Here is a 15,627-nt window from a genome sequence, read left to right as displayed (position 1 = left end):
GAATAATTTAAATATTCACAAACAACGTATTTCCTATTCCAACACTTTCGTCCATAATAAACTGGAAAAGATTTTATTTGTAAATAATAAGCGGTGATGTTACACAAGGTGGCCAAGGTGTTCTATCAAACAGATCAGAAATCATTGTACCCATGTTGTAAAGGTAATATTCCTGTGAAATATTCATGAGATGAATATTGTAAATAAATGAATAAATGAATAAATAAATAATCCCCGGGCAGCTCTCACATGGGGCACATCATGAGAAACTTGCAAGGGGATGGTGCCTTGCTGAAGGGCACGTCGGCAGTGCTCAGGAGGTGAACTAACACTCCCACTGCCAGTTCACAATTCAAATAATTTGGTCCACAGGGGTCTTGAATCCAATACTCTGTGAGATCTGTGCTTGATTCTCCCAGTGGAAAATTGTGAAAAATCAGCATATTTTAAATTTTGAGGAATAGAATCTAACAAACCTGAAGAGTTGTAACACATTTAGATGGAAAATACACCTCTTTTATGAATCAAAGATGAAATGAAATGAGATTACTGTGCTTCTAACTAGATTTTTTTTCTGGTGTAGGTGTCAGACTCAAATGGCGGTAAATTTAAGTAATTTTTAAAGTTTGATATTCTCTAAGTGAACTGGAAAAAAAGGAAAGATGAAAACACTTGCATGAAATGAATGAAACGTGGCTTGAATGTTTGGATTTATCTACGTGCAGTGTCTTATATTGTCCAGCAGGTGGCGGTAGGCGCCCACAGCTCCCGCTATGTCTGACTGTAAGGCGCTCCGCTACTTGGAGAAAAAAAGAATGAAAGAGGAAGAAGTGGTGGCGCAATAAGCTAGCAGACTGTTCCTGACAGCTGCCGCCGTCCATAATAACGCTGCGTTAACCTCATTTATCATCAGTCTGCTTTTCATATGACATCCTCCCAACCCGGAGCACTATGTTTGAGGTAATGTAGACAGTTTAGCTGCTGTTTGCGCTCATATCGTCCACCTCGCTGTCATTTGCTGTGATTTTGGCTCTAGCTAAACTGCTGTAGTGAACAGGCTAACATTTGGACTTCATTCCTGCTAACCTGGTAAGCAGGAAAATAAAAAAGATGTGGGTCGAAACGACGGATATTTGTCTGAATATTAACGCCCTTTTGCTTAAACGTTTAACATTTATTAGTAATATAATCAGAATAGCTTGAGGGCTAGTTTGTTAGCTTATGACGTTTTGTTGTTGAACTAGTGATGCATTTATTTATGTAGTTGTTCAGTTAGATGGTTGTTTCCGGTCTGGTGATACTTGGGTCTCTTTCATGGGGTGTCAGTAATTCATTTCGGACAATCAGGGCTTGATGTCAGGAAATTGCAGCTAGTTTAGCAAAAGAAGTTTAGTCTTTTTTTCTTTTAAGGAAAACAGGCTATTGTGGATTTATTGCTTTCAGGCATTAATGGTTGTTGTCAGTCGTGTGTCACCATGTCAGATATGTGATGAAGACTGTCACTGCGTTCTAAATGTGAGTTTGAGCATTATGCTGGATGTTAATCCATTTACTAAACGAGCAGAGCAAATGTTGACTTACTGAAACTAATCATTGACTGATTATCCATTAACCTGACAGTAAGCTGTATTTAATAATTGCTTAGTTAGTCATGTACACTCAAAACATTTACTTTCTGATCATAATAACCCAGTTTGTTTAATACATTTCTTACTTAAACTGAACAGTTTGGCATGTTAATGGAACCTACAGTGTATCATAATATCAATTTTTTTAGGTGCAAAAAGTCATTCAAAAGGATTGTAGAAAGTCTACACAAATTTTTATATATTTTATTATAATGGGAACATTTAGGCTCTTGTAGATTGTGCTAAATGTAATATTTTCTACTATAAGCTTCGCTTTTGTGTGCATAATGATTTTCCTGAACAGTTGATAGCACTAGTGGAGGAAAATACTTTTCCTATGAGACTGCTTTTTGGGCAAAAGAAGGAAGAAACTGAAGAATGTTAACATCTATGATGGTAAGAGTAGTATGACCTGCTCATTTTCACTTTTGGTTTGTTCTGGGGGTTGTTTTTTTTTTAGCATTCTTTGATTTACTAATAGCATGTAATATAAAGGTGTTATTTCTCCATTTTCTAAACTTAATACCCCATGAATCAATTTATGGCTACCTTATAAATCCACCTGGTGACAGTGATCTGGAGTTCACTACCTTCTTTTGCTTTATTTCAGCTGTGTGTGATATTCATGTGAGGCTAAAGCAGGACTGCCTGTGCTGGTAGCCTTTTTGAATCAGTGCATTCATGTACCCATGCTGTAACAATGGGACTTTTGTCATGTTTCTCTCATAAGCGTGTCATTATCTGTCTAATGGTAAATTTTTTAAGCCAAAAGTGTCAAAATATTAAACCGTCAGGAGTCGTTTTGGTGAAATTTTCTGCACAGGCAGATTTTTGTAAGTAAGTTTTCGGAATTGTTTCAATAGACGCATGTATGATTGTGGAGAAACTTTTTTCCTTTAATTGCAGCTCAAACATTACTTAAAGTTTCCAGCTTTTGTTACTCGATTCATCGGAGATGTTTGTAATAGAAAATTGTTGTAACTGTGTTTATTTCTTTACAGGATCCTGACCTCCAAGATCCATTGTCACTGAGTTTAAATGAAAACTATGATAGTCAGAATTCACCAGATCACCATTCAAAAAAAGCAGCAGCCAGCCCTGAGTACAACTGTGAAATACCAGAGATTAAAGTAATCATAAAAGAGGAAGAGGAGGGCTGGACTGTGAGTGAAAATCGTGAGTGAAAACTCTCAGATATGAACGATCCTTCACTAGATGCCGTTTACATTCTTGATGCTTCATGTGTTTGTTTTGCTTTTTTTTTAGATGCAGATGAGAGCTTCAGCTCAGAGGCAGAGAAAAAGGATACTTCCACCCATCCTACTCATCCCCACCTCAAAGAATTGGAGAAAGACAGCACTTTTTCATACAGAATTAAGGGACACAAGAGAATATATTTAGTGGAAAAATGCTCAGAGGAGTCTTGTGGCCCTGCTGTCTGTGGGCAGAGCTCCTCTGCCAGAGAGGAGAGGCAGAAAGAGATGCTCACGGACTCTGATGAAAAACCAAAGGTTTCCTGTATTTGTGGAAAAACACCAGGAAATGTGACTGTGCATAATTGCAACAATGCGGTACATGAGAAAGCCCCGAGTCACCAAAGTAACGTGAAACCAAATCAGAGAACGAATGCGGCGGACGAGTGTCCGGGTAAAGAACAGAGGCTGGATGCAAAACAAAGCACATCGCTGCCGACAGAGGCAGAACTGCACCGGACCAAAGGATCAGCGCCGCTCCAAACAGTATGTAAAAAAAACAATTCACACAAGTAAAGCAGACAAACAAACACTGTTAGCCAGTTTGGTTATTGTCCTTTAACCCTTAACTGATCACACTATCAGCTGTGACAAGCTCATCCATTTAAATGGATGGGGGGTTTTTTTTGAGCACTTCACAGATTTACTGCTGTTGCTGGTTTTGTTCTAGTCTTTTCCTGAAAAATATTACTCAAGATTAAGAATGTAATAAAGAAAAGCAATGAGAATGATGAAAACCTTTTAGTGTATTTTCTCTGTACTGTTAAGTGTGAATCAAGAAGTATTTGAAGATGCTCACATTCAAATTAATCTGTGTTTTAGAAATTAACTTCTACTGGAACCAGACTTGTCCTTATTTAACTTTACACAATAGTAATTATAATAGTAACTCTTCTATGTGTTACTTGTTTTATGTGGTAAACAATGAAAGGGCTACACTTAAAAATAAGACATTTAGGTTCATGTGAAAAATTTTCACAACTCCCAAAGTTTGGCTTTAACAGAATTTGGGTGACACATCTGAGAATTATGCGGTACCTTTTATAAAATGTGAGATTGTTCCAATTTGATGTCACTACTTCTCAGATGTCTTTTGTGGGTAAATAAATGAACACATGCTATTCTGTCTTCAGGGTTCTCCTGAACACAAGGTGCTGGAGTCACATGGAGTCCAGATGACATCGACACACGTAGAGAACCAGACGCTCCGTCTGACCGTCAGACTTCAGGCAGGGGAAGAGGAGGAACCAGAGGAGGAGCAGGAGGAAGTGATCGGTGGTTTAATCAACTCTGATGGAGAGGTGGTTGAATGGGAAGCCAGTAAGTTGCTCACGGTGCATCAGCAACATGATTTACTTGACTTTAAACTAAGATGATTTGTGCTGAGCACTGTTTATTTGGTTTTGCTGTTATTTTGTTCATGTTAACGCCGCTGGTGGTCGTAACACAGAGCATTCCTAAAATACAACCTGTGTGAGCAACAGTTTCAAAATATCGTTGAGGATTTTGGGTTGCCGTTGTCAGGGATGCCAGGTGTCTTTGAACCTGAGCTAACATCCTGTTTTTTACAGGAGACAGTCCTGATCAAGGCTCTGATTGCACAGAAAGTCCTCAGTCCAGCAAGGTAATTTATTTTAAGACACTTTTATAGGTTTTTTAAAGATGTTAACATGTAGATAAGAACAGTTGAGCCAGACCCTGAGGCTACTGAAATGAATGCTTTGTACTGAAATTCTCCTAAACAACGACTGAGTCTGGAGATACTCCCTCAGATTCCTGCCTCTCCGGTTTTGTCTTTTCTTTACATTTCAACAACAAAAGACGGGGAGCCGGAGTTAAGTAATCAGAGTCTGATAAACCGGCAGGACTACAAATGGACGATACAAGTTGTCTGCAACAGGAAGTCTATCTTTGTTTTTAAGACAAACTGCTATTGTATAGTTTCTATTATATGGTATAACTATCACCAGGACAAAACATTTACCTCTGCTGTGATGGAATATTATGGGGTCGTGTGTGTGATTGTTCTGAGATGATTCTGACCACAGGGTGGCATCTCCTCTGAGTCTCAGCTACAAGGTCAGAACCAGCAAGGCAGCAGCAGTCCAACCCTCATCATGGAAGTTGTGTCTGTGGGGGGAGATGAAGAAAGGGAAAAAGAAGAGAAACAAGAGAGAGCCGTAAAAACGAAAGCCGTTTCATCCTTAAATCGTGGTAAGAACGAGATGAAAATTTCACAGGTTATGGAAGGTGGTTTTCACTCTGATGTTATCGTCTTACATGTATCGTTTCCAGGAAGGAGACAGAGAAGAAAGAAGAGGGCTACAGAAATAACCGTGTTATCATCAGACGTTTCAGACACAGAGAAAGTTCTTGCAAATCCTGGTGAGTGATGGAAATACAACTTTATTAGCATCAGCCTGGAAGTGTTAAGTGGGAGTGTTTCAAACAAGGAAAGTGGTACAAGTTCTATTTTTAATTTTGCATTCAGCATTCAACATCAGTGTATTAATATTATTTCTCTGTTTATGGTTTTACTTTGTCACAAAGTAAAAAGAAGAGGCAGAAGAAAGATTTCCGAAGCTCCACGACCGTCCAGTGAAAACACTGAGGCCGAGTCAGGAAGTGAGTGCTCCTCTTGATTTGTACCACCTACACTTTTGTGATGCTAATTATTAAGCACGTGTTGTTTTGTTCATGACAGACTGCTTTATCTTTCAGTGCTAAGACGCACCCGACGAAAGAGAAACGTCCCTCCCATCGTGGAATCAGAAGAATTCAACTCAAAAACTGTCCACCGTGTGGCCGGTAAGGCAAGAAAACTTTGTAATCTCTTTATTTCGTATCACTACCATAGAAAAAAGATTCAGTTTTAAGGAAAGCACAGACATTTCAGCTATTTTGTTGGTCAACTGTCTTTCCTTACACTTTTTTTGTAAATACTCTGTTAATATTCAAATCATCAGTTTCAGGATTTAGAAAACAACACCCTTCTTTTTATCTGTAACCAGCAAAGCGACCTTACAGGAGGAGAAAAGACATCAAACCTTCTGCTGAGGAAGATGAAGAACACACAGGAGCTTCTGCTGGTAAGGCCATGTCAAATAATCAAAAACTTTTTTTATTTATCTAGATATAATAATAAACGTGAAATCCAGTGTGTATCAACTTTAGAAATATATTTTTCTGTCTTGCTGGTGGTGACGTTAGAAACTGCAGCTCTGTCTAAACTGATGCAAATATTTTTCTTGTCTCATTGAAGTTTGGCAGCTGTTCTGAATATAAACGGACCCGTCTGCATCTTTACTCAACAAAATAAAGTGACAAAACCAGTGTTAAAAAAAATTAGTTGACAAGAATTACAGCTACAAACAAATTCAAGCATTCTAATAGATATTTAAGCTCATTTTGTGAAATGAACTCCTTCATTTTATACCTTGGTTTTTCAGGGAAGAAGCGCCCCGGCAGAAAAATGGTTTGCGTTCCCATTGAAATCCCTCCTGAGCTCCTGAAAAAGCCCAAAGAAAAGATCCAGTACCACTGCTCCGTGTGCGGCAAAGAGTTCCCTCATGCCTACAAACTGGAGCGGCACGAGTTGATCCACACCGGAGAGAAACCCTACTGCTGCTCCATCTGTGGGCGCGGGTTCAACCAGAAGGGGAACCTCAAAACGCACTACAAAGTCCACTACGGTGAGCGTGGTGGAAAGGAAGTTCGTACTGTTTTACATAAAAAGCTAAAGGTGATTTTTCTCATGCAGGTCGTAAGGGTGCCGTGGATTTTGACGATGAAGTGAACCCTAAAGAATCAGAACTCTCTGAATACTTGAAGTCTCTGCCGGGGGAGTCCAGGATCAGATCGTCCCTCCACTGCATGGAATGCGGCAAAAAATGTGACAGCCACTCCTCTTTACAAGCACACCACATCACGACACACACGGAAACGTCCGACGAGCCAGACGCCGTCCAGCACGGCGCCTCGCAGCTTTTATTCTGCCGCCGCTGCGGCGTTCAGTTCGACGATAAGGAGAAGCTGGAGGAGCACATGAAAACCCACGTCAAGGAGAAGCCCTACTCGTGTCCCGACTGTGGCAAGAGGTTCATCAACGAGAGCTACATCCAGATCCACCAGCGCATCCACACCGGCGAGAAGCCGTTCCTCTGCTCCCAGTGCGGCAGAAGTTTCCACACGGCCTCGTCGCTCAAGCTGCACGAGATGCAACACTCTGGGGAGAGGCCGTTTGCTTGCTCCATCTGCGGAAAGACTTTTCGGATTAACTCGTACCTGACGGCGCATTACCAGACCCACATTAAAGACAGACCCTTCATCTGCAGCGTCTGCGGCAAAGGCTACTCCAGAGCCGAGGAGCTGAAGGTGCACCACAGGCTCCACACCGGGGAGAGACCCTACGAGTGTGGGCAGTGTGGGAAGAGCTTCATTTACCGCCAGGGTCTGCGGCAACATCAACGCACGCACGCCGGGAGACGGATCGGACCGACCAGGCAGCTGGGCCGACCCAAGCAGGACACCAGGCTGGACATCTAGCAGTTGGTCTGCGTTTGGAAGTCTGACAGTAAAAAGCACTTCTTCACCAATCTTCCTTCCATTCCTGCCATCTGCAGATAGAGATGGGTCGCTTTAGGGTTCTGTTTAGGCTGATATTGCTTATCAATACCAATACTTATCAACCCGCTAAGAGATTTTTCGTTTCAGTGTGTGATTGCTGGGATATAGAGGTAAGCGCTCCGATCCCCTCCTTACAAAGTTCAAACCTCCTGGAACCACAACTAAATTGAGTTTTCGCTTACGATCGCTCTAGAAGCTGCAGAGCTCATGTGAGCAAACCTTTGGCTGCTTTATTCAGAAACGCAAAATTTGCACATGCTTGTTTTTCTAAAATACTCATTGCACATCTAGTAAAATTGACCCTTTGTTGACCTGACCACCCTTACGCTCCCTGTTGATTCGATTTCGCACTAGCCCTTTTGAAAATGCCGTTAAATAAACGTTGCATGAATGCCGACAGCAGCGTTTCTCCAGAAGCTTATTAATACGTCAGTCATGTTTTGTTGAGCTTTTTATTTTTTTTATTTATTACCAGTTCCTGGGACCCATCCCTACCTACAGAGACTGTTAATGTGTCTGAAAATAGGCGCTACAAAGTCCGTGTGGACTGCCAAGAGCTCACTATGTTGTCTTTCTTGTATTCATGTTTTGTACCTGTGTTTTTAAGTTTACTCCTCTCTTGTATCTCATCTGTACAATTTCAGTGCCTTTGTATCATGCATGCCAAATGCTAATATTTAATGTTAAAAAATATGCACAATACCTTTGTTATTTTTAATCCTAATGACGGAAAATACAGAATTTTATAGAAACATGTCTGGTGTTTCTCTACATTTGAAATGTGTCCAATTTGACAACGGTAAACAAACGTAGCTTCCATTCCAGGTGGATGAAAACATTTCATACTGTTAGTCCCACAATTATATTTAAAATTTAGTTCAGGCATCAGTTCTTTAATATTTAGCAGTTATTTTTTTGAGTGTTTTTTTGTTTGTTTTGGGGGTGTTCAGTCCTGTTATATGGTAACCCGAAACCTAACTCACAGGTTTGATTGATAATGGACATTTATTTGCGTATTTTGTTGTTTTATTTTATTTTATATGTTTAGAGACACAGCAGAAATAATCTGGGACATTAATGCTATTACTGGGCTTTTATTTTGAAATTCGAACAGGAAGTTCTGACACCGCTTTGAGTAGCTAGCAGCTGAAGCTAGAAAGGTTATCAGACCTAAACGCTGATTTAACAAGTCATTAGATAGCGTTATTTTGCGCAAATTGCGCATTGTTTTAACATATTAACCATGAAAACGAAAGGGAGATAAAATATCCTCACGTCGTTTCGATAAACTTCTGTGGAGCTACTTTTACCTGAGGGAAAATCTATGCGGAGGTTGGTCAAAATGTCTATTGTCTTGTAAAAGCTTAGCTAGCTTGGTTAGCAAGTGTTACCGAACGGATGTGACATTTACAGGAAGAATAAGGGATTAATTTCACTCTGGGCTCATTGTGAAATTAGTTTAACTGGTAGAAGTGTTATTGTTGAAAAGCTTAACTATCATAAGGGGCTAATCGTTTGCTAATTGCTAATATCAACAAACTAGTGAACGCCATGTCGGTGGCTAGCTGGCTAATAACAGTTCGCTCAGAGGGGAAAGTGGTCGTTGACCGGATCGGTGGTCACCGCCGCGTCACGGCGGCTTCATCTCATCCAGAGGTCAGATACTGGTGTGTGTTCAGCAGCGTGTGTTTGAGGAAAGAATAATATGACACTTAATACCAACAGGTTAGTCAATTAGGGTTATCCCTTAAATTACAGTCGGTGGGAGTCTTAAATTGATGGAGCAAAAACGAGTCCCATCAAGCTAATGCTAACTGGGCTAACTGGGTTACTTATTGCAGATGAACGAGTTGCTTCTCCTTAAACCACCAATAATATAATAAAAAATAATGTTGAATATCTCGTTAGTTATTCAAAAATATTGCATCTATCAATATTTTATAGATTTCATCAGGCCAAGACAGGTTCAAGCCCCCCCCCCACCCCATGACAACAAAGCATCCCCCCTGCTGAGGTGATCTTGAGCAGGACAGTTCATGTCTTCACCGGATTGTTGTTGGGCTGATCCAACCACCCTTTATGATCCAGCTATAAAGGGTGGCAAATTATTACAATACAATACCTTTTCCCTGTTTGGAACCTAAACATTATAAGTTCTGTATTTCAGTATGGATTGAATGGGAATAGAAGGGGAAAACAATCACAACAGGAAACCTTATTAGATGACTGCAGTGAGATAGAAAACATATTTGTGTTTATTAATAGGAGTTACATACAAGTGTGGTTCATTATGTATTTTAAAACCATCTGAGAAGCAGTATTATTCTATAAGAGAGAAGATAAGATGTACTGTATACATTATCTCCATAGGGAAATTATTAGCACACTAGATCACACTTGCTAGTCCGATCGCATCCATATATAGTGTGTACAGGCCCCTAACACACACACACACACACACACACACACACACACACACACACACACACACACACACACACACACACACACACACACACACAAGGGGCCTGTAGGCATGCAGCAGAGTGTGGGGGTGGATTGGCGGGTGGCTCCATTTATGGTGCGCCCCTAATGAGCAGCTAATTCATTTTTTATTTCATATATAATATTGAGCCCCAAAGGGAAATTAGTTAGTTGCACACTCTAGGTCACACTGTTAGTTCTTTGTCATGCATGTGTAGTGCATACAGGCTCTAACACACACACTTTAGGGGCCTGTAGGCCTGCAGTAGAGGGGGAGGCAGAGTGGCGACCAGCTTATAAAGGGGTCGGCGTCTTGCTCCAGGGTGCCTCGGCAGTGCTCGCTTTGGAGTGTGATCTGACACCTCCCACTCTCAGCTCACACTCCGAGGTTAGTGGGCAGGAGCAGGAATTGAACCGCCAATCCTGCGATCGTTGGACGACCCGCTCTGCCAGCTCAGCCAACAGTGTCACACGTAACTGACATGCCTCTAATCCCATTCACAAGAACTCTGAATATACTGTAGGAGACGTGTTAATGGATTCAGTCTAATTTTATCATATTGGTTGTCAGTCTTTGACATGTTAACATACCTCATGTCATTTTATGCAGGCGTGTAATGAGGACCTTTATATTGACGTCTCTGTTAACAGTGATTTCCCAGTTTTTAAGTTGTCCTAATCAATCACAGCTGTCTCCAAGCTGGAAAATGTTTTACATTTCACAGTACAAGTGGGGCCGGATACAACCAGTGAATATGGATTTGTGGTTGTTGTTGTTGTCTACTACTTTAAATAATTGATGTTTTAAATGCATCAAATGCTAATTTTCACTTGGTGTCCCTGTAATGTCATTATGGTTCCTAGAGCAGCCAGGGTTGTTAGTCAGCTCTCTGCCTCTAATGTCAAGCTTTTGGTCATGTTTTGACTCTTTTTGTAAATCATTGTTTACTTGTTTACTGACTCACGAGAGTTCACTTTTCAAGGTTATATGAGAGATGGGTTCTGAAAACCCTGAGGACTTTGGACCCACTCTGATCCTCCCTGAAGGTGATCAGCAAGAAATTGGAGGCCTGATTAACTCGGATGGAGAAGAAGTGGATTTTGCAGATCTCAGTGAGCAAATCAATCTCAATGCAGTATAGCTGTCAAACTCAAAGCCCTTTAATAACCATTAATACCAGGTTTCTAACCCTGTCAACTCGTTTTACAGTGATTGTCTAACCTTCCTTTAAAACTAACAGGCAGTAGACACACTCACTTCTTTTCCTATTTTCTGTAGATTATTGCCCTTTTTTTTTTTTACATTTACTAGTGTCATACATGTGTAACTGACAGCTAGCTACACGAATATGAATTATAGGAAACATGGCATTATTATACAGACCTCCAGGATATAGGATAGGACTCTAATGGGACTCTAATATTTACACGTCTAACCACCTTCAGCATCGTTCTTTCTTTCTTTCTTTCTTTCTTTCTTTCATTGTTCTTGGGAACTACCTGTGTTGAAAATATTTCTACAACCTTCTATTCTTTTCCTAAATTGAATTTCTCGCTGTGTTTCCGTTCACGCAGGAGAGAACGCGATCCCTGGTCCTCTACCGGTAGTATCTCCCTCCAAGATGTTCCATCAAAGCGAGAACGAGAAGCCGCCGTCTCTTCACAGCTGCTCGGTGTGCGGCAAAGACTTCCCTTATGCCTCTAAACTCCAACGCCACTTACGTACTCACTCGGGGGAGAGGCCCTTCCCCTGCACCATGTGCGAGAAGAGATTTCCAGAAAAGGGGTTGCTGATGATACACGAAAGGGTCCACACTGGGGAAAAACCGTTCCCCTGCACTTTTTGCGAGAAGAGATTTGCCAGTCAGGGGGAGCTCAGGTTGCACCGGCGAACGCACACCGGCGAGAGGCCGTACCACTGCTCCATCTGCCTGAAGAGCTTCTCTCGTCACTGGCATCTTAAAACGCACTTGGAGGCGTTGCATTCGGAGATTGTCGCGGGCTTTTCGAGGAAGAAGTTCCCGTGTTCGGATTGCGACAAGAGCTGTAACTCTGCAGCGGAGCTCCGGGATCATCAGAGGACTCACACCGGAGAGAGGCCCTACCAATGTTCTTTCTGCGACAAAAAGTTTGCCTTGTCGGGTACACTGGTGAGGCACGAGCGCCTCCACACCGGCATCACGCCGTACCACTGCTCTGACTGCGGGAAGACGTTCGCCCAGCAGTGGACTCTGACCACGCACATGCGGACGCACACGGGAGAGAAACCCTACAGCTGCACGCAGTGCGACAAATCGTTCGTGGCGCCGGGAGAGCTGCGCAGACACACCCGGATTCACACAGGAGAAAAGCCGTACACCTGCGAAGATTGCGGGAAACATTTCTCGCTGGCAGGAACCCTCAGAAACCACAGAAGATCGTGTACGAACAGCAAGAACGGACCGGCCCCTGGCGCCGCCTCGGACCCGGTTCCAGCAGCAGCAGCTGGTGATTCATCTTATCAAGAACCGATCGACAGCATCCGCTCCGAGGTAGGGACAACCCACAGCATCTCTAGAGCAGCGTGTGTGTTTTTTTGTGGAAAATGGTTTGAAATTTTCTGGTTTTTTGCAGCTCCTGTGTTCATATAACACCGTTTCTGCCCCCACTTTTGTTAAGATACTGTTTTTGTGTGTTTGACTATCAGAGTTTATCCGGTGCAGACGAGCCTCACACCTCAGACGGTGACACAGCAGCTCAGGGCGAGAACAGAGCAGAAGAATCAGACTCCGAACGCACGGACGTCTCCTCCAGTCCACCCATGAATGTAGTCGTGAAGGAGGAAGCGAATGAAGAACCTCTGTGTGGTGCAGAAGCAGTGAAGGAGGAAGAGAATGAAGAACCTCTATGTGGTCCAGAATCAGTGAAGGAGGAACCAAGTGAAGAACCTTTATGTGGTACAAAACCATGAGATTCCAGAGCTTCTTTACTTTGTGATAGCGTTTGATGATTTTTCTCAGTCGTGTATATTTTGCTCGTGTTTTCATCGCTAGAAATACCTCCTGTCCAGATGTGTGGAAGTGAGAGTCGTGTGCCTCCAGAAGAAAACGAAAAGCATCAAGAGGAAAGCCCCTCAGAATTTAGGATTACAGTAAAAGAGGAAGAACAAGAGGAACTCGTCGACAGTAAGCAAAATACTGTTTTTATGGAATACCTCTGGATCGGGTTTCCTTAACAACTGTTTTTGTGTTATTGTGGGGTTTTTACATTGTTTTTAATCCACCAGTTTTCCTTCATAGTTTGTTTTAAATGTGACAAAATGCAGCAGAACATTCCCTTCATCATTAAGTGTTTTAATAGCTAACACACATAATGTTGCCACAATATGAAGGGTCTGACGGATATCTTTATAGTTCTAAAATTTCCACGGTCTTTATATATTTATTACCTCATTGCATTAACCTGTTTACATTGTACATTTGTGTTTATTGTGTATTTTGGTGTTAATGTTAGTGTTCTGTGTGTTGAGTCTGGTTTTTGCTCTTTGCATTCTGCATTTCCTGTTCCTGCTCCAATCCTGTCTTTTTCACCAATACTGCTGCTTTATATGCCTTCAATTGGGTACAAATAAAGTTTTTGAATTGAATTGAATTTAAAATGTGAATTTACGTCATTCTTCTCCTTTGCTAGATAATGTTTTGACACAAATGAGTGGATGTGAGGATCGTGTTATCCTCACATTTGATCACATTTGTCTTTTAAACTGCATTTTAAACTTGGCGTTTATTTCTCCACAGGCACTGAAAACGATCCTGATCATGTTGCCAACAGTCACAAAGCCACTCCTGCTGCCTTACCGGTGCGAGAACCGCAAAATGACAAAATGACAAAGAGCTCCTACTGCTGCGGGCTCTGCGGACGAGACTGCCACAAGATGTCAGCACTCCAGATTCACATGAGAATTCACTCAGGGGAGAAACCCTACCAGTGCAACCTGTGCGGGAAGCAGTTCACCCAGAAAGGTCAACTCAAAGGTCACCAGAAGGTCCACACGGGAGAGAAACCCTTCTCCTGTCCCGACTGTGGGAAGAGCTTCGCCCACTCGGGGGCCATGAACAGACACCGGCTCACCCACACCGGGGAGAGGCCCTACCACTGCTCGCTCTGCGACCGCAGCTTCAACCAGTCGGGACGTCTGAGGGAACACGAAAAAATCCATTTAGGGGAGAAGTATGACTGTCCGGAGTGCGATAAGAGTTTCACCCGATCGTCAAGCCTCAAGAACCATTTCAGGCTCCACACCGGCGAGAGGCCGTACGGCTGCGACATCTGTGGGAGGGGGTTCAGCCGCTCCCAGAGCCTGAGGCTCCACCGGCGCAAACACGAGCAGCTGCAGACCGAGGACGAGTCGGCGTTCAGTGTGAAGATCGAGGATTTATCGCCGAGCGATGACAACTCTCCAGTTAATATGTGTATAACAAACAAGAATGGCTGATGATGTATTTATAGAAACCTGATATATATGGATATGTACCTGTAAGAGTATTATAATTCAAGTTTTCAGGCAGTAAAATGTGAATCGTAAGAGACTACCTCGTTGAATCGACTCATTCACATCAAGATTGGTGCAGGCAAGTCAGTGAAAAACAAAACACACCACACTGTCGGATAAATCAACTAAAAATATATTTACTACACAAACAACCTTCCTAAATTCTTGGAAACTGCTTAGATGATTCATATCACATTCATTCATTCATATCTCATATTTACTCGTGTTTATCAGTCTCCGTTAGTCGCCTTAAATAATAGCACTCACATTAGAACTTATGGTATTATACCGTACTTATTTAAGACCTGTGATTTCTCTTTCTCCATGCAGTATTTGTCATTTTAACTAATTGTGTATGTGGAAACTGGATAAAAATGATTCTGTCATTAGTGTTGCAGTGGCCAATGAGGAGTTTAGGAATCAGGTGAAACTGGAATTCATACAGTAAGTTTGAGTGACTGAAAAAGATATTCATGAATCTGTGGGATTATGATAGTCATTAGGTTTGTTTTATGTCTTTTGTTTGCCAAAAGTATTTTTGCCTTATTGTTTTTAAAAATTTTTAATCTGTTTTTGTACAGCAGCTGTTCAACCACTAAGTAGATCAGGTTCACCTGGTTTAGACACAACTCTTAAAGGCCAAGTAACCATTGTGAATAAAATGATCCTCTGAGGCTGTGATACAACAGCAAAGAGCTGCATCTGTGTACATGTATGGGACGATGTTATACTGAACAATAAAAATGAAAATGTCAAAGACTGAGTGTATGATTTAAGGTGAAGGTAAATGCAGATCTTACTTTGCAAGGAAAAGGTTTTGGCAAGACTGGTAGGCACAAACGCAAAGTAATGTGGATGCAGCCAAATAATGCGGTATGTTGTCCATTTGATGTGCCATAAATACTGTATATTTTATTCTACTAACTTTTAATTGACCATTTGAATTTTCTATTAAAGTATTTGACATTTCTGTTTATATATTAAATTTCCTTTTGTAGAACTGTTAACATTAGACGAACCTTTACTGGTAATCAGCTCACAACTGAGCATTTAGTTACCGCATGGAAGTTTGAACATTCAGACTGTCTTGATTGTAATTATTGTT

General features: G+C 41.7%; 1 protein-coding gene across 1 annotated transcript; it reads left to right on the top strand.

Annotated features, from left to right (window-relative positions):
• Positions 1-851: 851 nt before the first annotated feature.
• LOC137599877 (zinc finger protein 721-like) lies at positions 852-15,252 on the top strand. The gene is made up of 19 exons (XM_068321089.1): positions 852-960; positions 1,933-2,024; positions 2,630-2,804; positions 2,895-3,367; positions 4,015-4,201; positions 4,453-4,505; positions 4,930-5,095; positions 5,177-5,266; positions 5,432-5,506; positions 5,603-5,689; positions 5,893-5,970; positions 6,331-6,573; positions 6,642-7,413; positions 10,367-10,379; positions 10,987-11,104; positions 11,567-12,522; positions 12,678-12,927; positions 13,024-13,155; positions 13,768-15,252. Exons 2-19 carry the CDS (start codon positions 2,007-2,009, stop codon positions 14,463-14,465), a joined length of 4,584 nt encoding a protein of 1,527 aa, XP_068177190.1. The 5' UTR covers positions 852-960; positions 1,933-2,006; the 3' UTR covers positions 14,466-15,252.
• The last annotated feature ends 375 nt before the right edge of the window (positions 15,253-15,627 follow it).

This window comes from Antennarius striatus, chromosome 8 (assembly GCF_040054535.1).
Source record: "Antennarius striatus isolate MH-2024 chromosome 8, ASM4005453v1, whole genome shotgun sequence".
NCBI classification, from domain to species: Eukaryota; Metazoa; Chordata; class Actinopteri; order Lophiiformes; family Antennariidae; genus Antennarius; species Antennarius striatus.
Note: the sequence above shows the minus strand (reverse complement) of the source record. Positions and strands in the feature narration are given on the sequence as shown.

Excerpts from the sequence above, each read along its gene's own strand:
- LOC137599877 (XM_068321089.1), top strand. Across the intron at positions 2,805-2,894 it reads CTGGACTGTGAGTGAAAATC|ATGCAGATGAGAGCTTCAGC; the intron begins GTGAGTGAAAAC and ends CTTTTTTTTTAG. Across the intron at positions 5,971-6,330 it reads ACACACAGGAGCTTCTGCTG|GGAAGAAGCGCCCCGGCAGA; the intron begins GTAAGGCCATGT and ends TTGGTTTTTCAG.